We start from the raw sequence: 26,804 nt of genomic DNA, 5'->3' as shown, positions 1-26,804 counted from the left end.
CTGTTCCTAAATGTCTATGTGTCCATTAGGTTTATAGAGAAAGCTCATTTTATATGTTAATCTCAACTTTAAATGTAAACTTGGCACTTCCTCCTCATTAGGAGAGGCTATCTGTTATATTGAATGGCCAAGAAGGAGACTCACAGGCGGGGCTAAGCTTGACTTTTGCAGGAATCGTCAAGACTTTCATCTACTTAAGGAAAACTTTGGATGTCAAGTGAATAACGTTTAAGCATTGTAGCGGAAGGCACATGGGGAACCAATCAGTAGTCAAGGGACATGATCCATTAAGATGATGGCAAAGTACACATATTTGAAGCATGTTTTATTTAAGATATAGAATTACATCCATTGATGGAACATAAATGAGATCTCTAGGTGTGGTTAAGACCATTAATGCCAAGATCTAGAGTATGGTGACACCACTAGGAGTAACCATAAAACAAGACAATACTAGGAGAGGGACCAGGATCCACAAAGTTGTAAGAGAACTCCTCTTTAAATGTTTGATCTCCTCGGAAATAACGATTCCGGACATTTTGCTCAAACAGTGGCCTTCCAAAATCTGTAATAACCTGCAATCTAACCTTTTTGTAACACATTCTGGATTCATTGAATGTTTTTTGTTCTACCTTTTGATTTCTTCACTATTGCTTTATGCATAGCTTTTCTGTTTTTTTCTTTTGGGGGGGTCATTCATTTCCAACAGAGATGAAATTTATTATGTGGTTTAATTTTAAGCTTTTGTGGGCACAAAATCTTCTTGAATGCCCTCCTAAAGCTATAATGGCAGAGAGGATACAAAACAGGGTTGACAGCTGAATTAACCCATAAGAGCCAAAAGGAGGCCTCATACCAATATTCTGGAATGCAGTGGCCTCTACAGGCTGCCCGAATGATCATCAGCAAGGTGTAGGGTGCCCAACATATTCCAAATACACAGACAATGACGGCTAAAGACTTTGCTACTTTTTTGTCTCTTGACAATCTGAAACGCTGGGCAATTCCTTGAGAGACCATCCTCATGCGCTTCTCCAATGACGGGGTGGATCCCGACTCTGTAAAGCTTCTTCTAGTACTTCTTGTTTTACCTAAAACAGATAGTGTACTCCCATTTAAAGAAGACCTTTTAACTCCTTTAACCCTTTCCAGTATTTCAGCCTCTGCTGACTTGTAGGCCTCATCATCAGAGCGTCCTTTTTTAATTGCTTTTTGTGTCACTTTCCAACATTTCAAAGAACTTGACCTGGGCGGTTCTGGTGTTGGCTTTATATTTTCGGTGGCTGTCTGGCTGTACGGCTCTTGCAAGAGGTCCAGTCTGGCCTTTGTCCTCTTCCGGATGTTCAGATAGATAGACACATTAAAGAAGGTCACACTTATGAAAGGAGTGAAGAATTCTATGGTGGAAGCTGTGATTAGAAAGTACCAGTTATAAAAGAATTCAGCAATGCACTCTCCGTCCAAGATGATGGATTTGCCAGCAATGTATTCCCAGGTTATAATGGCAGGTCCATATAGAAGGAAGGCCAGTATCCAAACCATGGACATCTTCAGCACTGCATGTCTACTGTTAGTTTGCTGAGCCCTGTAGCTCACCTAAGAGGAAACAAAATGTTATTATGAATTCTCTAACACTATAAAGAAAGTATAAGTGAGCATACAGATAGACAGTAAACAATTGGTGTCACTGCAGGAAATAATGCTAATAGTAAACCATAAAGCCTACAGATGGATCCACAGTAAAACAAACAAAAGTATAAAAACAAAGTTTAAAAGGGAGTCACTCTTAATTGAACCCTATTCTTTTAAACTGGATTTGTTGAAGTTTTGTAAACGTTTTACAGTGTACAGCTCAATCTCACAATATAGTAGTATTCAACAAAAACAAGATCGAACATACAGGTCTATTGTAGGTGAGAGGTGACAAGACAGAAGAACACATAGCAACTCCAAAAATCAACGAAGTATGCAACAATAAAATAAGTGAGCCCAAGGGCAAACTGCTTCTTTTAGGTAAGCATGCATAAGTGTGGGGGGGGGGGGGGTGAGGGGGCGACCTGTTTGAGAGTGTAAAAGCTAATAGAGAAGGTGGAGGAAGGGAAAAAAAAGGAATCCTGCAGGGTCCAAGCTGGGGCCCAGGGTAAAAGGGTGTCAGGGGCCCAATCAGGTCGAAGGCAAAATGCCATCTAGGCTCAGGCCATTATTGTAGGATATCCATAGGTCCTAGACCCTCAAGAACTTAGCATGGGTATTTTTCAGAATTGAGGCGAACTTCTCATGAACCATAGTCCCCATGACTATTGCTTGACTTCCTTAAATGGGATAAATGGCTGGTGCCATGCTTTAGCCGACACCTGATGAGTGGCAAGAAAGACAAAACCCACCAGTTTCCTCTGACTTCTAGAAAGTGTTGGGGTGGGTCTGTGTAGTAGTGCCTCCAACAGGTTGTGTTAGCAGATGTTCAAATTGGTTCTAGTCATTGTGTAACCTACATTCAAAAGTGAATCACCTTAGGGTAGGTCCACCAGATGTAAAGCAAGGTGCTTAGTTCTTGACACCCCCGGAAGCATATCGGAGAAGCGGTGGGGACAAACCTAGACAAGCGATCTGGAGTCATATACTGGCAAAAAGCAGTTTAAACACATTTTCTTAGACTAAGATATTCAAGGAACATGTAGAGGTGACAAGCCAAATAATGTTCCATGCTGCTTGATCTAAGGATGTGCCCAGGTCTTCTGAACCCTATTCTTAAATGTTAATGAGGATAGATAAAAACAATAACAGTTAAATTGCCTACCTTTCCTGAAAATAATGCTGCTCCAGGCTCCATTCATTACAGATCCTATGCATTATTGTCTAGACACTTGGTCATGTGATGTCTGCTGAAGATAGAAATTAGCTGTCAGGTCACCTGTGGCCAGGGGCCAGGGATGCACCACAGGGTAGTGAACCCTATGGCCGACTGCTGCGTTTAGAGAGGAAGCGTGAGCCCAAGATTCCCCAGGGCGCGGAGTCTAAGACCCAGCTTTGTATTCACCAGAGCCTCTGGTGGTGAGGATGGCCTTCGCCGCAGCTGGATCCAGGTCACGACCCCTGGGGTCCCCAAGGTCACGCTCTGCAGGGAAAGGGGGGAAGCAGCAACCAGAAGAAGCGATAGTGATGGGTAAGCCGAGGTCGGGGCAACTGGCAGACAAGGGTAAACAAGGAACAGGCCAAGGGTCAGGGAAACAGGCAAACAGGAGAAGTCAGAGACGAGCCAAGGTCGGTACACAGGAAGGTAAACGTAACGCACTACAGAGAGGAACAAGCTACAAACAAAGGTTGAACAGCACTGCAGACCTGCAGTGCAACAGTTAATATAGACTTCCTGGGATGGCCTGGGGTGGGACCATACAGGAAGGAGAGATGATAAAAAGGCAGCCAGAACAGAGTCAGGCTTCTGATGAACACATTGAGACAGGTAAGCTGCCAGACTTTATTGCATATTCATGACATTAGCAAATCTGAATTCTGTTCTCGTTCAGCTTAGATCACATGACCAGGTGCCAACGCTTTAATGCCAGAGGTAGCATTTTTTCCAGCAAAGGTAAATATTTTAGCCTATTACCTTTTACTTAGCCATTCTTGCTAACTTTATGTAGAGGTCCACAACTCCAACCAACAACAACATTAAGTGAGCTGAAGGTACCCAGGGTCAAAATAGTCTTAGATCCCTAGGTCTTGGAGAATAAACTCCTTGCTGTGGACAAAATCTGCAGAGAATCCTCCATCACGGCTCATCTGGTAGGAACATTAAAATATGATCATAACATAAGTGTTTGGATCTGGCAGAGGTTTCTTATCCGTTGTACCAACCTGATGCTTTTCACCAACCGATCCCTGAGGAAACATCGATCGGACAGGTCTTAAAAAAAATGTCCGATTGCTATTGATTCCCCAAAGATAAGTCAGTTCTGGAGTGGCCTCTTGCTTCCTTTTCCCTGCTCCATAGCTTAAACATGATGAGCAGAACATACACGTTTATGTATCCTTCAAAAAGGGGTCTGTCTCAATAGCTGGATTGTGCATGTGCTCCACCATCTGTCATCCAACTATCAGCTGAGGGATGTGACCACCTTTGGTACCTCAGCCAGTATGATACAGACACAATTTAAAGTAAGAGAGGGTGTCCGATGCTGAACTGCATATTACCTGCTCTAGTTTTGCAAGAAAATTTGGTAAAAGTTTGAACTGAAAATATTGTTGATTTTATCACATTTAAATTAGCTCAGAGCCTTTCTTTCACAATGGACACATGGAGAGAGTAAGAACATAACAATAGATGTACAAAAGAGGACCTGTCATTAAAATTCACACTTTACATAATAGGGGACATGGCAGCATCCCAAAATAGCACTAATATTTTGAGCATTTCTTATCACGAATCAAAAGAAGCAAGCTGCAAATGCCGCCGACATCTTGGCAGCCTAGATCACACGGTCAATGGCTAACAGGAGTACTGTGAGTGTTTCATTTACAAACGGTTTATTGAAAAATAAGTCTCAATACAGTTTAAACTCACATTGGCAAGGAGTATAAAAATACATACATAAGCAGTGAACATCAGTGCAGAATATGCATAGCAGTTATTCGAGAGACAAAGAAACAAGTTATGGTTTGTATAAGGGGCTACTCGGCAGAATAATACAGTAATGTAAGAGCTTAATGAATTAGTTTAATGGCAAGGAGATGGAGATAAAAAAAAAAAAACCTCATATCTTAATTCAATAAATCAACAGAGATAGGTCCCACGGCTTCCATTTCTGGTCATATATGTTCATAGTATCATATAGGGTGTGATGTATGCGTTCTGCTAGTTTGATGGATAACATACGATCCATAATTTGGGGCCATGGTACAGTGGCGGAACGCCAGTTGAGAGCTATCGCCCAGTGTATTGATGTGAGCAAGGTGTGTATTAGCCTGGTGTGGGCTATAGGGATGTCAGGGATAGGATAAAAAAGGAGACACATTTTAGGTGTAAGTTCTATTCTTCTACCTGTTATCTGTTCTATTTTGATACTGACTTGTTGCCATGTATTTTTGAGGTGTGTACATTTCCAGAAGGTGTGGATAAGGGAACCCTGTACTGGGCAACCTCTAAAGCAGAGGGGAGAGGTTGCAGGATAGAATGAATTAATTCTGTCAGGGGTGAGGTACCATCTATATTGGAGTTTAATAGCAGATTCCCTAATAGAGGCTGTCTTGGTGCATTTTCGAAGGTTATTTGTCATGCTGTCCCATTGTTCAGTGGAGAAGGATTCATCTAGATCTGATTCCCATTGTAGCATTTGGCATGTTTTGTCTGGTAAGTTGTGTTCATTTAGGGTTCTATATAATCTAGATATCAAGCCCCTGTCTCGGGGTGAAGCAAGACAAATTCGTTCAAAAATCGTGAAGGGGTTTGGAGGGAGAGAGAGAAGTTTTATCTTTAAAGCGGGAGTTCACCCAATTCCTTTTTTTTTTTCCCTTAGATTCATGCTCGTTTTGTCTAGGGGAATCGGCTATTTGTTTTAAAATATGATCCGTACTTACCCGTTTTCGAGATGCATCTTCTTCCGTCGCTTCAGGGTATGGGTCTTCGGGAGCGGGCGTTCCTTCTTGATTGACAGTCTTCCGACGGTCGCATCCATCGCGTCACTCGTAGCCGAAAGAAGCCGAACGTCGGTGCGGCTCTATACTGTGCCTGCGCACCGACGTTCGGCTTCTTTCGGAAAATCGTGACGCGATGGATGCGACCGTCGGAAGCCTCTCGGAAGACTGGCAATCAAGAAGGAACGCCCAGTCCCGCAGCCCATACCCGGAAGCGGCGGAGAAGATGCATCTCGTAAACGGGTAAGTACGGATCATATTTTAAAACAGATAGCCGATTCCCCTAGACAAAACGAGCATGAAGCGAAGGGGAAAATGTGTAAGGTATGGGTGAACCTCCGCTTTAAGTTTATATTCTGTTTGCAGATCTAAGAATGTGCGAAAGGTATTATTTTTAGTGAAAGCTTTTAAGTTGGAAAGATTGAGGAGTTTCCAAACAGAATATTGGTTGGAGTTTAGGTCAGGGGGGGTAAATAGAGGGTTTCCCTTAAGAAGGAAGCTAGGGGAGGGATCTCTGAGGAGATGTTAAACTTATGTTTATGTCTGTGCCATAATAGTAGGTCTTGATGTACTACTTTATTAAGTCATTCTTTGAGTTTTAATCGATTTGGACCATAGGAGGCCTTGGAGGTGGAACGGTACGACAGATTGTTCCTCAAATTCTAGCCAAGGGATATGACTGGAAGGTGCATAACATTGTGCGAGTTGTGTATATCTGGCTGAAAGGTAGTATAGCCACAAGTCGGGCATACTCAACCCTCCCTTCGATTGAGGTCTATACATCAGTGCATATCCAAATCTGGATTTTTTATTTTGCCATATGAACTTGGTTATATCTCTTTGTATAGAACCTAGGGTACTTTTAGGGACCTGGATAGGGAGAGCTCTAAAGAAGAAAAGTAGTTTTGGAAGTATGACCATTTTGGTAGCAACTATGCTACCCATAAAGGACATATGGAATGCTGACCATGATTTCAGTAAATCTCTAATGTTTTGGAGTAATCTAGGGTAGTTGTTGTGGTATAGGGACTTGTAGGACGGGGTGATATGGATGCCTAAATATCGGAACTCCATTGAAATGAAAATTTCTCCTTTTAATATGGCAGTCAGATCCGGGGGGCAGTTAACTGGGAGGGCAGAACATTTAGATACGTTTCATGACCTCTCAGGGTTAGGCATAAATTTATCTAAAGTCTTGATTAGGTTCGGTAGCGAAAGTAAAGGGTCAGTGAGAAACAGGAGGACGTCGTCTGCGTATAGACTTAGTTTAAAGTCTTTCAAACCTTTTGTGTACCCTTTGATGTTGGTATTATTACGGATGGCGCAACCAAGGGGCTCAATAGCAAGAGCAAACAGAAGAGGGGATAAGGGGCAGCCCTGTCTTGTGCCCCTGCCCAATGGGAAAAATTCAGAGTTATGGCCGGGGAGCTTAATACGAGTATGTGGGTCGTGGTATAAGGCTTTAAAACCGTGTAGAAATTCGTCTCGTATGCCGTATCTAGGGAGTAGCGAGTCTAAGTAGGACCAACTGACGCTATCAAAAGCTTTATGAATATCTAAACTAAGTAGTAGTGTTGATCTTGCATGAAGGTTAGAGTCTTGGATGATGTTTGTTGCTAATCTTATATTATCCGTGATCTGTCTACTGTGAGTGTTTCAAGTCATTAGAGGCTGTAGTATCTGTTGTTTTTAGTCAGGCAAACAAAGTCGGGTACACTTGCAGTGAGATAACTGGATTGGCAAAGCACAGCTTAGCAGGAAGCAAAGCCTGCATGTAATGAGAAAATTTGGCAGCCTCCATGTACACATATTATCGGAAGGTATACGTTTTCAAGGTTTTTCAAACGGCACACATTGACCAAAATATTTACACTGAGACAGATAAAGAATAGCCCATTAAAAACTAAAATCAATAAGATGCTTTTGCATTTATATTCACCTTCAGTTAAGAGCTGTCCCCTGCACTACATTCTTGCTGCCCCAACGTGTCCTAAATCTTCCAGGTTGAATGACAGCCAACATCATTCAAATCACTTCCTCTGGGCCTAGGCTGTCATGTGCCTTCCCTAGATTGTTACAGGACCGTACATATATATATACGTTGCTTTGAATTTCACGCCGTGTGGGTGCGCATGCGCCCTGCCGAGAGCTCCGTGACCGTGCTCGCGGGACCCACGGACTCGATGTCTGCCGGTTGTCCCACGATTGTGTCTCGGAGCTGCAGAACGGGGGGGATTTGTCTAAACAAGGCATCTCCCTGTTCTGCCCAGTGACAGGACACTGATCAGAGGCGGCTCTAGGCTTTGTGAGGCGCTAGACAAAACTTAGACATGAGGCCCCACTCACGCCCAAAATGAGAAAAATAATTCAAGCAAGAAAAATGGCTGCAGAAAATGCACGGATCTAGCACACAGGTGATCAGCATCGCTTTCAGAGCACCCTCCTCATCCATCAGACATATTCAGCCAATGCGAGAGGGGGAGGTGAGAAAGAGAGAGGTGTAATAGAGAGATCCGATGCCGCCGACATTAGTATTAATCACAGGCAAATTAGGCAGCCGCGAGGCCTTAATTTGCCTAATTTGCCTAATTTGCCTAATCTTCTGCTCCCTGTCATCGGGAGCAGTGATCAGTGTCGTGTCACTGGTAGCCCAGCCCCCACACAGTTAGAATCACTCCCTAGGACACACTTAACCCCTTCCTCACCCCCTAGTGGCTAACCCCTTCCCTGCCTATGTCATTTACACAGTAATCGGTACATTTTTATAGCACTGATCGCTGTATAAACAACAATGGTCCCAAAAATAGCGTCAAAAGTGATCCGATGTGTCTGCCATAATGTCGCAGTCACAAAAAAAAACGCTGATCGCCGCCATTACTAGTAAAAAAAAAATGATTAAAAATGCCATATTTTGTAGACACTTTTGCGCAGACCAAATAAATAAATGCTTATTGCGATTTGTTTTTTACCAAAAATATGTAAAAGAATACCTATTGGCCTAAAATAAGGAAAAACAACTTTTTTTATATATTGGGATATTTATTATAGCAAAAAGTTAAAATTATTGCTTTTTTTCTAAATTTTTGCTCTATTTTTGTTTATAGCACACAAAATAAACCCCGCAGAGGAGGTGATCAAAGACCACCAAAAGAAATCTCTATTTGTTGTAAAAAAAGGACATCAATTTTGTTTGGGAGCAGCATCGCACGACCGCACAATTGTCAGTTAAAGCGACGCAGTGCCGAGTCGCAAAAAGTGGCCCGGTCATTTGGCAGCCAAATCCTCCGGAAGCTGAAGTGGTTAATGTTGAAATAATGAATACAGAATAGAGCTGCAGGATTAATCGTTAAGATTCAAAATCGCGATTCTACTCCCCTCCTGATCTTAAAACAGCATTTCCGGATTCTATATAATGCAAAGTTCTCTGCTCATTTCTGACAGCTGAAAAAAAAATAATAATACAGGCAGCCTGCCAAGTTTATCTCAACATCCCAGATAACTATAAACAAAGTAACATTTCGTTCTTAGATCAAATGAATGAACTTCAGTGAGGTCAGTTTAACCACTACTTCAGCCCCAGAAGATTTTCCCCATTAATGACCAGGCCATTTTTTGCGATATGGCATTGTGTCGCTTTAACTGACAATTCTGTGGTTGTACGCCGCTGTACCCAAACAAAATTGACATCCTTTTTTCTCCACAAATATAGCTTTCTTATTTGATCACCTATGCACAAGTGATTAAACAGTACTGACTGGCATATTTAAGGCTTTGGATATCTTTTTATATCCTTTTCCATCTTTGTAAAGTTTTATTACCTTGTTACGCAAGTCTTTTGACTGTTCTTTTCTGCTCCTCATGGCTCAGTGTCTAGCCTGCTTAGTGCATCCATGTGAGAGCTAACAAACTCCTTGACTATTTATACACAGACACTAATTGTGATTTAAAATGCCACAAATGTGGAAAATTAACCTTTAGTTGCCCTTTTAACCTGTGTGTACCACCTTCTGTGTCTGTACCAAGGCCAAACATTCCACGGGATATAAACCTTTTTATCAGGGCCATTTGGGTGATTTCTGTTATGATTATGATTTTAAAAGGATCCAAAAAAACGATGTGATAATAAGTGGCTTCGTGTGATTGCTATCCTTAAAGTGGAGTTCCACCCATTTTTTTTATGTTTGTCTGTGCTGCATGCTCTAATCTCATAGTGTTCAGAATGGACAATTTGTATTTAATTTGTTGCTTGTAAATACCTTTATTATGTAGTCCTTCATTACTTCCTCCTCCTTATTTGCCTAGGCTATTTGCAAGGGTTTCTGGGATAGGCATCATGTTTCCCAGTAGTCCTTGCAAACCTGACTGAAACCTATTACATTGCTTGTGCACTGAGCATGTGCGAGATATGCAAAGCTGAAATCCAGGAAGTCATACAGTCTGGCTTCATGATGCCCACACTTAAGATGGCCACGGTCTATTTCTAGATTATAAACTATTTAAATGCTGTAACAACCTAACAAAACGGACCTTAGTTTACAGACTAACTTTACTAGAATACATTAGGCTTGTGTATTACAGGGGTATTTATATTTAAAAAGTGAAATTGTGGGTGGAACTCCCCTTTAAATAAAATACAGTTTTTTGGCATGATCAGTCAGTTTTTCAGTATTAATGCCAACATTTCACAATTTCTACCAGGGTATGAAAACTTTTAAGCACAACTGTATATACCAGTGGTCTCCAAACTGCGGCCCTGGGGCCGGATATGGCCCTTTGCCTGCCTTTATTAGGCCCTTGGGACACTATTCCTCTTACTGTTATGAGACACTTTTCGTCCAACTGACACCCAACAACGGGGCATCATTTCTCCCCCTGACACCAATAGAACTTACAGCGTATTTCCCGTATCCACAAAGAATTTGCGCCGTAAGTAACGGCGGCGTAGTGTAAATGTGTCGGCGTAAGGGCGCGCAATTCAAATCACTAAGTTGTGGGCGTGTTTTATGTTAATACGTCTTGACCCCACGTAAATGATGTTTTTTTTAACGGCGCATGCGCCATCCGTGGGGGTATCCCAGTGTGCATGCTCGAAATTAACCCGCAACAAGCCAATGCTTTCGACGTGAATGTAATTCTACGCAAAGCCCTATTCGCGAACGTTTTACGCAAACGACGGAAAATTCGACGCTGGCCCGACATCCATACTTAACATTGGCTACGCCTCATATAGCAGGGGTAACTTTACGCCGGAAAAAGCCTTACGGAAACAACGTAAAAAAATGCGCCGGCCGGACATACGTTTGTGGATTGGCTTATCTAGCTAACTTGCATACTCAACGCGGAAATCGACGGAAGCGCCACCTAGCGGCCAGCGTAAATATGCACCTTAGATCCGACGGCGTACTAAGATGGATCTAGCCCAGCTTCAGGCATATCTTGTTTTGTGGATACAAAACAAAGATACGCCGGAGCAACCTAGAAGTTACGCGGCGTATGAATAGATACGCCAGCGTAACTGCTTCGTGGATCTGGCCCTATAACTTTCGCACAAACCAAATAATACACACTTATTGGGATTTTTTTTGATTTTTTTTGATTTTTTAACCAGACATGTGGCAGAATACATTTTGGCCTAAATTGATGAAGAAATATATTTTTTTTATTGGATATATTTTATAACAGAAAGTATAATATATATATATTTTTTCTTTTCTTTTAAATTGAGGTCTTTTATCATATTTTATATATATATATATATATATATATGTGTGTGTGTGTGTGTATGTATGTATATATATATATATATATATAATACCACCAAAAGAAAGCTCTATTTGTGTGAAAAAAATGATAAAAAATTCAATTGCATACAGCGTTCCATGGTTCACGATGGCCAGTTAAAGTAGCGCAGTGCCCCGTTCATTAAGGGGGGTAAAACCTTCTGGAGGTCAGGAAGTTAAAAGGTGAAAAAAATAAAGAATTTCACAATGACAATGTGTAAACAAAAATAAAAACAGGCAATAAAGAGCAAAGACATTAATTAAGCAAGCAAGCAATACATTCAGTACAATTAGATATACTTTGTAAAACATGTTGACTTGTTTTGTTTCTGGACACTTTGATACACCTGTTTAGGCATCCTGCTTATTTTAATTGATTGATTAGCAGTCAATGTTACTCCATACGCTGAAGACTATTAGCAAATGTCGGTGTTTTAATAACGTTTGGCCATTGTGTAATTGGTTGCTGTCTCCTAGCTCATCTGTATTTGGCAGAAGACGAGCAGTTGAAGGGGCTGGTAACATGTCTGGTGGGGTAATTATTGCAGTCAGCTGGCCGTGCTGGGCTGCTCATTTGATGTGTAGAAATCCAATAAAGATTCCCAGGACAGCGAGGATTACCCGCATGATTGCTGCGCTTCCTGACTTTGACTGACCACCCTCCTCCCTTGAGAATGGATAACCTGTTACAAGTGTCTTCACGTAATTCCACACAGAGAAGCAGACCTCTGTGCCCAGAACACAATTGTCTATGTCTCTTCCAAAGCGTTCTGGCTTTGCTGCAAGCAGGACTTCCCCGCCATGTTAGACATGTTCTGTGGTTGTCATCGGCAGTTACAATTGCCACCACATGCCACACATCAAAGCAAGTTGGGCTTTTATTTATTGCAAAGTCACCATGGAGGAGGACAGTTCTTGGCTTATGATCCAGACTTTGTGGTCAGGTAGGGGACCTGAGTTTCCTCCATTGCAATTCCACTATTTGCCATGCCCAGCCTGCTGATTGGACAGTAATGGAGTATCATCACACCTACCGACCCCTCACTTTGTTTTCTACTCCTTTTCATGAGCCCCAGTTTAAACTTAATAGTACGCTCAATCTGCTTGAGGAAATTGAGTAGGAAGAGTGTACTAGAGTGGCAATTGTTAGAACCTTATTTTTGGCTCGTAAGTTAATAATGACACATTGGAAGTCAGAGAATCCCCCGTCATTAGCGGACTGAATCAAGGCGGTGGGTAACGGGCTCCAGGTGGAGAAAGTGATCTAACAATAAAGGGGCTGCTCACAACATTTTGAAAAACTCTGTGGTCCGTGGCTGGATGTGCCGATGCTTGCCCCGTTGGATCTGGTTATGGACAGGTTGCTTGGCATGAACGCCGGTTGAGAATAAGGTAAGCAGTAAATGAAAGGGCTATCTTGTTAACAGGTATTAATATGGTTAAAGGATTGGAGCTGTTAATATTGATATGTGTTCATGCTTAACATGCAGTTTTCTTGATTGGCTGTTCTCGCTGGAGATGTATGTTTTTTTTTTTTTTTTTTTATCCAAAGAAAAAAGTAACGTAATAGTAATGTGAAATGCAAAATTCTTCGGTGCAGGGGATTAAAAGGAAGCAAATATAAAAGCAGTTTCAAATATTAGTACCAGCTGTACTTGTTCTCAGAGAGGAGGGTGACTCTTTAAAGACTCAAGTCATCTCCAACTTTAGACCCAAAAGCAAACAAAGACTTAAAACATTTAAAACCTATACTTTCCCTTTGATCTGACCTCTAAGGCCTGTTTCACACAGTATTCAGCTTGTATAAGAGCAGTGTGAACAGAAGGCTTTGTTGAAGCTTTTAAAGTATCATTCATCTCCAGTTTGTAAATACTGAATACAGATCCTAATGAAACTGAATGCCACGCATGGGTGTCCGCTCCATAGGGCAAGGGGGGGGAATTGCCCCCCCCCCTGAAATCGTAAGAGAAGAAACTTGACTTGCCCTCTAAGTCTGCTGCTGGCCTGGGGGCTGGGACTGCTCTCAGTCTGTTCCGACATATTCACCGCGATACTTACAGACACATCTGTCCCTCCCTCCTCACCCCCGGCCCGAGCATCGGATTGGCTCTGCCGCTCGGGCCTCTGCTTAACATCCAGGCTGTTCTGTTCCGTGATTGGCTGCCTCAACCTGCCTGCCTGTGTAAATGTATGCACTTGCTATGCCTATGCCGATCCGGCCAGTGTGGCGCCAGCTCCTCCCACAGATCCATAGCGTGCAGTGGCCAAGCTGAGAGAGAATACGCTGCCAGTGCCTGCCTTGGGCCTATGATCGATCACTGAGAAACAACAGGTAACAGCAGCAGTGCCGCATACACTGTTACACACACACACATATTTTTACAGCAATAGCTCAGCTGTCCAACTTTACAAGCAGCAAATTGCAATATATAATATTCTCCTCTCAACTGGCACAGTGTCCCTGAGTCAAAAAGGGACCGACCATGGATGACCTTAAAATTATGCCCCCCCCCTGAAAAAAGTTCACCGGACGCCCATGATGCCACGTTAAAGAAAAGTTCCACCCAAAAGTGGAACATCCGCTCATCTGCTTCTTCCCCCCTCTGGTGTCACAATTGGCACCTTTTGGGGGGGGGGGGACAGTATATCTGTTCCTTTCCCACTTTCGGGAGTCCGGGCCGTGGTCGTGGCCCGAGACGTCACAGCGGGGCTCCCTCCTCCTCCCCCCAGCCGCCGGGCCAATAGGAGAGAGGAGCGGGGCCTCACTCATGCACAGTAGGGTTCCTGGAGTGAAACCGGAAGGCTACACTGCTGGGTTCCCTTACCCGCAATGGCGGCGGCAGCACCCAACAACTAATGGAAATATCCGCTGCAGTGCCGTCATCGAGGGACACCAGGACAGGTAAGTCTGTTTATTAATTTTGCATAGAAAAACAACAAAATACAAAGACATCTAGCCTCGCAGGGCCAAAAAAGTACACTTACTAACCTTCCTCCCCACCCTTCCATGTATGTGAGGAAATCCATTTAAGTAGCAGTATAGGAGTATATTATGATGATTGTGAGGGGGTACTTAGAGGGCTCAGCAGAAGGAGAGACCTTAATGTGTGATGACTGATGATCATAGGTGACCCAAAGAGCAGACAGGGGTGAAGTGCATTGTCATTTCTGCTGCGTAGTTGTCAATACAATTGTGCTCTATCCTTAAAATAAAGCTGCATGCTTATGAATTGTGCAAGCTTTGAATTGCACTTTATTTTCCCAAATTATATCACAAGATCAAGATATATACAGGACAGTAGCATTTTTTATTTTATTGGTTGGCTAGATAATCTGCAGCTGCGAATTACTGCACAATTTTTATAACTCCCCTTGGTTAATGAACCAGCTTGTAGCAATAAACTGGGAAAAAGGCAGTTAATCTGAGACCAGAATCCCTGCATTCATCTAAGACGCTGCATTATCCATACATGCCGCATTGTATATCACAGTCCTAGCCGTGTCATTTGCATTAAAATGCTTATATTTGCATCATCAGGAACTGGCAGCATTTAGCAGGCATGTTTAACTGCTTCAGTGCCGGGGCCTCATATACTCACCGCTCTGGTCACTGAGATAAACCTGTCATAGCTGATCAGGACGATGTTAAAAACTGAGGAGGTGCACAATAAGTAGTCCAGTACAAGCCACAGTTTGCAGACGCCTCTGCCGAAGCTCCATCTGCCAGTGAGGACGTAAGGGACATAGAGGGGGATGCACAGAGCCCCTGCAAGAAGAAGAAGAAATACAGATTAAAATCTTACCAAACACATTGCAGTTTGCTTGTACAATATATTAAATTCCAACTCTGAGTTCCAGTATTTCCTCTCCTAAATTCTTTACCCCCCCTCTTCTCCAGGTGGTCCCCAGCAATCATTTATGGTTATTTATTTATTTTATGTAGCGCTACCCCCGTAGGGGCTGCTGGTGAATGTGGTTCGTCTCCTATCCTGCAATGCCAGGCACATGGATTTCCAAACACACAGAGTCAAGAAGAAGTTCTTACACTTAGTTTTATTAGGGGGAGTAAACTTGGATGGGGAAAGGGTACATATGGGATGCCCACTTGATTGATGAAACTTGGTAGGGACTTAACTACTGTATATACACTCCTGTATATACAATCTCTTCTCCTCAACCTCCAGCACATACAATTGCTTGCAGACTATCACTCCCAGGAACAGTTAGCACAGGTTTCAGGCTCAGTACAATCTCAGCTGGGTCTGATGGTATGCCCTTTGCAGGCAGGGACCACCAGCCCCTATGGTGTAGCAAATGAAAGTCTTTGGTGTCAGCTGTCCTATCTGTGGCTACTGCTTCCAGCACCACCTCTTCAGGCACTGCAAGCCCCCCTGGCTGCAGCTGTCCCTTTCCACTGCCCATGCCACCACATTCTTCCTGACTGGCTCTGCGCCCATCCCAGACTTCTCCATCCCAGTTCTCTCAGGCTTTCCTCTCAGTCCTTCTGTCTGTGTGCCACTCACCAGCCCTCCTGGCTGTTCCTGTTATCCTGGAGACTTGCCCAACAGTGTTCTCCCACCGTCCTTGCCTTGCTCCCAGTGCCTCCCTGCCAGGACACCACCATGGGTTCTGAGAAGGGCCCATCCACACAGAGCCCAGGCCCAATGCCCCTCCCCAGACTGGGGAGCTCCCTCAAAGGCCACAACAGCCTAACACTCCACCTCCATCTTCCACCCTAGCTGCCCCCCCAGCTGGGCTGACCCAGAGTATTTGAGGAGGCCTGTTCGCTGCCAACCCAAGTTGGGGATTGGTCAGGGCCCCAGAAAACTCCAGGCAGCTCCACCTTACTTACCCTCCCATTTTCTAGAATGTCCCAGCATATTCTAGAAATAGGGGGGAGGTCTTAGAGATGCTGCCTGGGAGTCATCCAGCTCTCCCTGAATCTCTGCCCAACCCAGGAAAAAACACAGACAGGCTTGGCTGCCAGCTTTTGGAGGGGGCTGCAGGGTAGCCTCTTGCCTACTGTCTATGGGCCCTGGCTTTTGAGGGGGCTCTTTTCTTGGGAGGTGTGTGCCTGGATGATCCTTGGAGGGGCTATCATTATTATTATACAGGATTTATATAGCACCAACAGTTTGCACATCGATTTCACAACGTGAGGGCAGGCAGTACAGTTACAATACAATTCAATACAGGGGGGATCATAGGGCCCTGTTCGTAAGTGCTTACAATCTCGAAGGGAGGGTCAAGTGAAACAAAAGGTAATAACTGTGGGGGGTGAACTTTACATTAATAAGTCACTGGGACCAGATGGCTTGCACCCGAGGGTCCTTAAGAAACTCAGTCAAGTAATTGCCAGACCATTGTTCCTTATTTTTAAGAATAGTCTACTGATTGGTATGGTACCAGAAGATTGGAGAAAAGCAAATGTAGCACAAATATTAAAAAAGGACCATGATATATCCCAGAGAATTACAGACCAGTTAGCCTAACATCAATAGTTTGCAAGCTCTTGGAGAGGATGATAAGGGACTATATACAAGATTTTTGTAAGGAGAAGGGTAACATTAGCAGTAATCAGCATGGATTCATGAAGAATCGTTCTTGCCAAACCAATCTATTAACCTTCTATGAGGTGAGTTGCCATCTAGATAAAGGAAGGCCCGTAGACGTGGTGTATCTGGATTTTGCAAAGGCTTTAGATGCGGTTCCACATAAACATTTACTGTACAAACTAAGGTCTATCAGCATGGACCATAGGGTGAGTACATGGATTCAAAATTAGCTACAGGGGCAAGTTCAGAAGGCAGTGATAAATAGGGAGTACTCGGATTGGGCTTGTGTAGAAAGTGGGGTGCCCCAGGGTTCTGTCGTGGGACCAATCATATTTAATTTATTCATAAACAACCTGGAGGATGGAATGAGCAGCTATTTCAGTATCTGCGTACGATACTAAGCTAAGCAGGGCAATAATTTCTCCACAGGATGTGAAAACCTTGCCATTCAACTCCATGGCAAATGAGGTTCAATGTAGAAAAATGTAAAATAATGCATATGGGTAGCAAAAACATGAATGCAATCTACTCACTAGGGGGTGAATCTCTGGGGGAATCTAGGATGGAAAAAAACCTGGGGGTCCTAGCTGCTGCAAGCAAAGCCAACTGAATTTTAGCATGCGTTAAAAAGGGGATTAACTCCAGAGATAAAATTATAATTCTCCCACTCTACAAAACTCTGGTCCAGCCGCACATGGAGTATGCTGTCCAGTTCTGGGCACCAGTCCTCAGGAAGGATCTGCTGGAACTGGAGAGAGTCCAGAGAAGGGCAACAAAGCGAATTAAGGGACTGGAGGATCTCAGCTACAGGTAAAGACTGCAAGCACTAAACTTATTCTCTCTGGAGATGAGACGCTGAGAGGGGATATGATTTCAATGTACAAATACCGTACTGTTGACCCCACAATAGGGATAAAACTCTTCTGCGAAAGGGAATTTAAAAAGACACATGGGCATTCACTAAAATTAGAACAGAAGCGATTTAACCTTAAACTGCGTAGAGGGTTCTTTACTGTAAGAGCAGTAAGGATGTAATATTACATAGGAACCTGAGCGACCATAACATACAGGAATATAGAATGTAATACTGACATAAAAACACACACAGGTTGGACTCGATGGACTTTTTTTTTTCAACCTCACTAAATGTAACTATGTAACTGATGGAAACAATCTAAATACAGTTCTTAGGTGTGGGTAGGATAGGCTTCTTTGAAGAGGAGGGTTTTCAGGGATCGTCTAAAAGCTATAAGAGTAGGAGATTATCAGACAGATTGGGGTAAGGAATTCCATAGGATTGGAAAGGCTCTGGAAAAGTCATGATAGCGAGCAAAGGAGGAGGTGATGAGGGAGCTAGAGAGCAGTAGGTCTTAAGAGGAACAAAGGGAACGATTAGGTTGGTATTTTAAGACTAGGCTAGAGATGTGGCTGGAGACTAAATTGTGGATGGCTTTGTAAGTTGTTAGTATTTTGAATTTAATTTGTTGGGTGAGTGGGGCTACCTTCGGCCTTCAGATCTGTGTCTTCCCGAAACACACAGACTATGGAAATGTAGGACCTGGATACAGATTTGTGGCCTCTGTGCCCAAACCAGCAATGACTGCTTCACCCCTCCTAGACTCAGAAAATATGTTATTATAATCAGCTCAAAACAACCCGATGCTGGGGTCTCCTACTATAATCTGTTTATTAAGGTGTTGTTCTCTCATGGTATAATTTCCTCATTGTGTGCCTTCTAGGTATGAATTACCATTGCTAATTGAGTCACCTGTTGTTTCTGTCTGTCTGCTAGTTTTGTGTTCACTTCAACTCATCACCAAACTATTGTGGGATGTTATATGTTTGTTAATTATATTACTGTTTAAATAGATCACTGTTTGTTTGCTGTTCATTAGAATTATTGCTATTACTAGTTATACTTTACATTGTTTAGGATAATGTGATCAAGCTCTTAAAATAAAGAAAGTATTCAGCGCTGAACCATAAAGTGAAATACAAAATATACAATAAGAATGCTTGCCAGCACTTAGGATAAATTCAAATAAAACATCCCAAAGAAACATGTGATAGCGCAAAAAATAAATCTGCGTGTTATATGCCTGTGCGTGTTATACGCCGATAAATACTGTAGTTTGTAATTATATATGTGCAAGGGACAGCCATATTTGCTTGTTATATTTACATTGGCCCTGTTTCCCGCTTTGCAGTGCTATATCAGGTTTTACTGCTCCTGCTCCTAATACAGGTCTACGTTTTTGTTGACTTGCTAAAACCAATGCACTCCCAGTGCGGTTTATATCTTAACAGTTGTTAAGCAGCCAAAGAGAGTTTTGCATTGAGCCTTCTTTAGAATCTCTAAAGGCCAAAGCTGCTGCAAAACATTAAAACAACAACACAGATTATTTGATCATTAAATATTTATTTTCTCTTTCAGTTTAGATAGAATTGTACTGAAATCTGAATGGGGGGATTCACATAGAATCTAAAGGAATCATAAATACTGGAAAACTTACATGTTAAACTGGTTGCACTTAACTTTTATTTAATCTGAGCAGATTTTTACACTGATCATATCTTTCTGATCTCTTTTGGCAATCCAATTTTCCTTCATTTCTATTTTTGCACCATTCGACCTAAGCTTCATAGATTCTAAACCGCATTGTAAAGTGCCTGCCACATCGCCGTAAGAGTGAAAAAGGATTGGTATCCAATTCAGCTCTGTTATTTTATGGCCACACAGGGCAACGTTTATTGGTTGTTTGGACAGTTATAACAGAGTGGCCTTAATCTGGCCATGTATAGGAGGTAATAGATTTAAATGTCTCACAACCAATCATCAGTCATTCCCTTTCTCATAGACACAGGGATTTTTTAAGCAAAATTCCAGGCAGACATAATAGCATACATACATGAATGCAGCAATGGTATTATTAATACATCAACAAGTTTATTTTTATAAATACTAGAAGTAAAAGTATTGTTCTATAGAAGCCTTTCCCAACCTTAGCAACACAGAGGAACCCTTAAAAATAACTTTCCAGTCCCAAGAAAACCCTGCTAAAAATTTCTATATCTACATCTCATGATACATTAGTGTAATGGTCAGTGGGAAGAATGCTCCTTACACTTGTGGTCATTGGGAATAATTAATTACCTCTGTACAGATAGCTAGAAAGATCAATAGTGTCAATGAGAACTTTTCTGATATGCATACATTTCTCATTAATCAAGGAACCTCTAGCAACCTTTGGGAAGAACCCTGGAGTTCCATGGAACCCTGGTTGAGGGGTTCTATAGTGTGTACTAGCCTTAATCCAAAGCACCTAGTGGGGGTTCCTATCTGCTCTCTCTTTCCTCTGCTATCTGCGTGAGTCACTTTTGACAGGTTAAGCCGACACCACAGAATCCCAGGGGACATCCCCTCCCCCCAGCACACAGACAGCCTCAGTTGTGCATGTTTCCCTAAGAGACTGTGTAGAGGGGGGTGTGTCCTTTCCCTCTACTAAGGTCTCAGATTACACCTACCTCATGGCTCTATGCTGTGCATTTTGTGACATCAGATCTTCGTTCCCTGCTTGCTAAAGCTCAGAGATGTGTAAAATGTGTGCTTTAGGAGCCTGTATGTGAGGGTTTACAACCAAGTTGATTTTAGATTTTTGTGACCTTGGTACAGCAGCGCTCAGACTATGAGGGGGAGAAGATGCAAAGTGTGCCAAAAGCACTACTCATGTGATAACAAGAAACCTGTTGATGGGAGGAGGGAGCAGAATGACAGAGAGGTCGGCCTATCAATCTGCTGCTTCTTCTTTCACTGTCCAGTCAATGAGTGGGTTGGTGGTGGGTAGAGAAGACCTGTAAAGCCTCGTACACACGATAGGTTAACCAGAGGACAACGGTCTGAAAGACCGTTTTCATCGGTCAAAACTGATCGTGTGTGGGCCCCATAGGTTATTTAATCATAGGTTTAAAAAAAGCCAACTTGCTTTAAAATATAACCGATGGATTGATAACGGATAGGTCAAAACCGATTGTTAGTATGCAAAACCATTGGTTAAAAACCCGTGCATGCTCAGTATCAAGTCGACGCATGCTTGGAAGCATTGAACTTCTTCTTTTTTCAGCACGTTGTGTTTTACAACACCGCGTTCTGACACGATCGGTTATTTAACCTATGGTGTGTAGGCGTGACGGACCATCAGTCAGCTTCATCGGTTAACCTAAGACAATGGTCCTTCAGAGGGCTTTAGTCTCATCCCCTAACAGTCATGTCTATGCTCTGTGAAGGGGTTGTAATGCAAATCCTTTGGCAGATATATTTCTCTATTTTTTTTATCTGTATGCCTACTATTCAGCTAAGTACATGTGCAAAAACAAAGCCATGATGTGACTGCTTTAGCACTATTGTAGGACTTGTTAATCTTGTAGTCTAAAACATTTTCCTGTGTGGGGGTTGGCCATACACAATCCAATAAATGCAAGAAAGGCAATCATGTCTGGCAATTTTGTTCCACCTAGGGGCAGAATATATGAAGAGTTATTTTTTATTGCCTTCTTACATTTTCCTACATGCTATATAATACCTGCAAACAATCATCAAAATAGAACAAAGCGTTCACTACCCAATCTGTGCATTGTATCTTTGCTAGGAAAGATCAGAACAGGTCCTGATGAGATCTGACTCAGGCTAAGGTGGGCAGACTTCTCAATGCATGCTGTTCGGTATGACAGATTGGTCTATGTATACTTCCCCAAAAAGGATGCCCTAGTATACCTTTAATGCTGATGTTAACGCTGAGACCTGTGTAAAGCAAAACCCACTTAATTTGTATCACACATTTTATTACGATCCTTCTGGGCTCAGAAATCTACTTGACAAGTAGAGCCAGAACTGAAAATGACATTGATAATTAACCCTGCCAGAAGTGATTTGTACGAAATAGCTCACATGCAAGAGATGGCTCTGTGTAGAATCTGTATAATCCCTTACACTATCTACAGATATATAGGACTGTGTGGAATGTTGTGTATCTGTAATGGGTCAGGATAATAATAAATCGGAGAGGAAATTGTCTATTTTGTTATATTTACTACATGATCTTCATCGGCATGGAGACGTCCCTCAAAGGGCAATTAGAAATCCAGGTTCAGATTAAAGAATAAAAAAACACTTTGAGATGTGGTCCTTTAAACTGGTTTAGGTAGAGCTCATCCCATTGAAAACGTCTGTCTTATGACGAAACGCGTCTGGGTGGACGTGCAGTGACGTCACCACGCTGAGGAGGAAGGGCTCCGTTCGTTTGCAGGCCGGCATCTGTTTTATATGAATGATTTTATCTGTATTCTGTAAGTACAACTTACTTTATTTAATAAACGTGTTATGCGGAATTACGCTATGGTGCATCCTCTTTTCACACATGGTCATTCGGTGGAGTCTGCGGATGTGTAAGAAGCCATTCCAAGGAACCTGTAACCTGCGAGTTCACCACAATTTTTAAAGGCCGCGGCTGGGCTATAGCCGACTGCTAGCCAAGCTTGCCCTGTCTGGTAAGCGGCTTTGATATCTGGTGGCGGGTCTTCAGTATCTGTGAAGTCACGGTGGTGATTGGGAGCATATCTCACAAGATCAGATCAACCTGTGCACACAGTGGGCTAGATTCACGTAGCTGCGCCCCTTCTTACGGCGGCGCAGCATATCGTATTTACGCTACGCCGCCGCAACTTACAGGAGCAAGTGCTGTATTCACAAAGCACTTGCTCCGTAAGTTGCGGCGGCATAGCGAAAATGGGGCCGGCGTAAGCCCGCGTAATTCAAATGTGGAAGGGGGGCGTGTTTTATGCTAATATGTGATGACCTGACGTGATTTACGAACGGCGCATGCGCCATCCGTGTACATATCCCAGTGTGCATTGCTTCAAATGACGTCGCAAGGACGTCACTGGTTTTGACCTGAACGTAAATTACGTCCAGCCCTATTCGCGAACGACTTACGCAAACGACGCAAACAATTCAAATTTCGAAGCGGGAACGACGTCCATACTTAACATTGGCTGCGCCACCTAATAGCAGGAGCAACGTTACGCCGAAAACGACTTACGCCAACGACGTAAAAAACTACCGCCGGGCGCACGTACGTTTGTGAATCGGCGTAACTAGGTAATTTGCATAATCAACGACGGGAGCGCCACCTAGCGGCCAGCGTGAGAATGCACCCTAAGATAGGACGGCGTAAGAAACTTATGCCAGTCGTATCTTAGGCTAATGTCGGCGTATCTTGCTTTCTGAATACAGAAAGAAGATACGCCGGCGCAGATTTGAATTTACGCGGCATATCTATAGATACGCTGGCGTAAATTCTCTCTGAATCTAGCCCAGTGAAAAGTGCACTGTTTGGACTGTACATATATGTTTAACATCTTTTAGTTTCAGTGGACTATAAAGTTTTTGGTGCAGTGGCGCAGCTTTAACCCCTTGTTAAATCAGAAGTGATTTGTACGAAACAGCTCACATGCAAGAGATGGCTCTGCGTAGAATCTGTATAATCCCTTACACTATCTACAGATATATAGGACTGTGAGGAAGGTTGTGTATCTGTAATGGGTCAGGATAATAATAAATCGGAGAGGAAATTGTCTATTTTGTTATATTTACTACATGATCTTTATCGTGATGGAGACGTCCCTCAAAGGGCAATTAGAAATCCATGTTCAGATTAAAGAATAAAAAAACACTTTGAGATGTGGTCCTTTAAACTGGTTTAGGTAGAGCTTAGGCTAAAGAGCTTGCAATCTTGTATGGACTGGGTAATTATCCCCGATTATAAGATGCCTATAAATATCTTAATTTTTTCACAGTTTATGTAACCTTCGATATGGAACCTCGATGGGTCTTACTAAAACTTTATTTTTATAAAGTGGATTTATTTTTGTTGTTGTGGGGTAGGCGGATATTTAAAGAGTTTCTTATTTTTGCCCCGACCAGCAGGTTACTGCCCACTCACTACCTCTACTGACCGGCTGCTTGGTTAGCATTGACAAGCAACTGTGAGGCTGCTGTGCATGGTTTTCTTCTGTGAAATGCAGCCCATTGAAGGCAGCAGCAGGGGATATACCTAATGGTACTTTTCTGTTTCACGCTTAAAAAAAGCTCTCTATATATCTTTTGTGGTGTGGGTAAGAATTCATATGGCTTAAATCCTTGACTTAATATAATAAAAACAAGTTCAATAGTTCTTTACACTTAAATGTGATATGTTGGTTTAAATGCATATGTAAAGACTTATTCAGTCAGGCCATTCAAAGGATTGGGATCTTGTGCATTGTACGGCGACTCAGAGAAATTAAAATTCTAATTAGTTGCTATGGGTCTCAAGCCTCGTACACACGACCGAGTTTTCTCGGCAAAAACCAGCAAGAAACTTGCTGGGAGATATTTTTTTGCCGAGGAAACCGGTCGTGTGTACATTTTCGTCGAGGAAACTGTTGAGAAACTCGACGAGCCAAAAAGAGAGCATGTTCTCCATTTCCTTGATGGGAATGGAGAAAATTGGCTTGTCGAGTTCCTCGACAGCCTAACAAGGAACTCGACGAGGAAAACAATGTGTTTCGCCCGTCGAGTTTCTCGGTCGTGTGTACGAGGCTTCAGAGTGTTTATACAGCCTACATACATATATATCTAGTTAACAATCAAACATGAATCCAGCCTTAGCCATGAGTACTTTATCTGATCTTGTAAAATCGAGATAAAATTTTCATGCAAATTGTAAACAAATCCAAACCCTTAAAGAGAATTTTTTTTGGGGGATTTCCTCCAAGTGTTTCAATCTCTTTCCACAACCTGAAAACATACCACTTGATTAAGGCTGGCCATACATTATACAACAACTTAATTGTACAATGTTCCTTTACATTTACAAAAACTATATGATATGAGGTCAAACCTAAACACTTTCAATTTGTATGCAATCAAGCCGGCCCTGGCACTACGTAGTTGAAGGTAAAAATAAAAACAATTGTACAGGAAAAATGTATAATGTATGGCCAGCCTAATCGTCTTTTGGCTAAATGAGCTCTGTAGTCTCACTATTTCAGTGGCAGGAGATTGTATGCTTTTGTTGAAGCAGGAGGGGTAGGGTTAAAGTCTGTTGGCTTTATATAGATGAGGAAAATGTGATAGACATTAAATAGAGTGATACTTTACCTACTAGAAAGTCAGAGATGGCCAGATTGAGCAAGAAGTAGTTGTTTTGAGTCCTAAGGCTGGAGTCTACTACAAAAGCCAACATAACCAAAGCGTTGCCCAGCACTGTAGCGACTATCAAGATCCCCATGAGAACAGCCAAGAATACAGTCCAGGAGAAGGCAAAGTTGCCTGGAAAGCCGTTTCCGCCACCATTGCCCTTCCAGGAGTCATTGAGATGCCAAGTTTGCTGGGTGCTGGCCATTTCAGCACCACAGCTTAATAAACCTCTAGGTAGAGAGCATAGTAACCGTTGATAAAAGTCAACAAATTGGCCATCCTTAGCTCCCCGTCGTAGATGGACAGCGAAACTGAACCTGGCTGTCTTGAGGTGGACTTAATTTAATATCCAAAGGCATTTGTCTTCTCATGATCCTTTCCAATTGTACTTTGGTTTATGCAGAGAAGCCCATCTCTTGTTTGTAGTGTCTGTCTGAGAGGCTACTCATTATCTGTCTGAGCCCATCTGCTTCTCCTACCACCTGAATCTCTGCCCCACTCCAGTAATGAAGAGAAACCTGATCCCAACCATCTCTCTTTTAGTAGGACTAAACCTCCCTCCCTTCCCTTGCTCTCCCTCCCACCTCCAAGCCGAAGAACCTCACACAATTCACACACTCCACAACCTCTCCGAGAGAGCGAGAGCGAAGAGAGAGGAGCTTGGTTATAAATATCAGACACAATCAGCTGGAAATCAGCTTTGAAAAGGAATTTGTTTAACTCAGTCCTTGCTGAATGACGAAGCAGGACTGGCACTGCTTACAGGGGTTCTGCATTCAGTATGTTTCGTCTATTTAGCCCTCGATTCCTTCTTTCTTTTTTTCATCGCTTGCAATGTAGTTCAAAATCGTCTAAGAGTAAGTATTTTATTTTGTAATGCCCTGGAATAAAGAAATATATCAAATAGATGATTTCTAGGAAACATTGCAACTGTACTAAAGTAAAATGTCCATTTAGTTTACCTTTCATTTCAGTTTTAATACATTTGTTGCAGCGTGGCCTCTCCATTTCTAAGAACTGTAAAGCCTCGTACACACGACCGAGGAACTCGACGGGCGAAACACATCGTTTTCCTCGTCGAGTTCCTTGTTAGGCTGTCGAGGATCTCGGCGAGCCAAATTTCTCCATTCCCGTCGAGGGAAAAGAAGACATGCTCTCTTTTTGGCTCGACGAGATCGAAAAGTGTATACACGTCCGGTTTCCTCAGCAAAAAAAAAAACAGCAAGTTTCTTGCTGGTTTTTGCCAAGAAACTCGGTCGTGTGTACGAGGTTTAAGGGGACACGTCACCACAAACCACCAATGTAAGGGGACACATCACCAATGACCAGCAACATAAACGGTCACATTACCATTTACCACCAATTCAAGGGGACACATCACCACTGACCACTAAGTAGGTCACGACTGACCACCAATGTAAGGGGACACATCACCAATAACCGGAAAAATAAAGGGTCATATCACCATTTACCACCAATTTAAGGGGACACATCACCACTGACCACTAATGTAGGGTCATGTCACCATTTACCTCCAGTTCAAGGGGACACATCACCACTGACCACCAATGTAGGGTCATGTCACCATTTACCACCAATTCA

At 42.7% G+C, this 26,804-nt stretch overlaps 1 protein-coding gene across 1 annotated transcript; it reads right to left on the bottom strand.

Moving 5' to 3' along the window:
* Positions 1 to 308: 308 nt before the first annotated feature.
* On the bottom strand, positions 309 to 25,750 carry HRH3 (histamine receptor H3). The gene is made up of 3 exons (XM_040330170.1): positions 25,164 to 25,750; positions 15,011 to 15,177; positions 309 to 1,596 (listed from the first exon to the last, which is right to left on the bottom strand). Exons 1-3 carry the CDS (start codon positions 25,405 to 25,407, stop codon positions 697 to 699), a joined length of 1,311 nt encoding a protein of 436 aa, XP_040186104.1. The 5' UTR covers positions 25,408 to 25,750; the 3' UTR covers positions 309 to 696.
* Between the last annotated feature and the right edge of the window lie 1,054 nt (positions 25,751 to 26,804).

Source organism: Rana temporaria, chromosome 12 (assembly GCF_905171775.1).
Source record: "Rana temporaria chromosome 12, aRanTem1.1, whole genome shotgun sequence".
NCBI classification, from domain to species: domain Eukaryota; kingdom Metazoa; phylum Chordata; class Amphibia; order Anura; family Ranidae; genus Rana; species Rana temporaria.
The sequence above is the reverse complement of the archived record's forward strand: the minus strand, read 5'-3'. Positions and strand labels throughout refer to the sequence as shown.

Bases quoted from the DNA above. Each gene is read 5' to 3' on its own strand.
- HRH3 (XM_040330170.1), bottom strand. From the start codon at position 25,407: ATGGCCAGCACCCAGCAAACTTGGCATCTCAATGACTCCTGGAAGGGC. The intron at 15,178-25,163 runs GTAAAGTATCAC...TTCTTCTTGCAG, and splicing joins CATCTCTGACTTTCTAGTAG to GGGCTCTGTGCATCCCCCTC. The intron at 1,597-15,010 runs GTGAGTATATGA...GTTTCCTCTTAG, and splicing joins TTATCTCAGTGACCAGAGCG to GTGAGCTACAGGGCTCAGCA.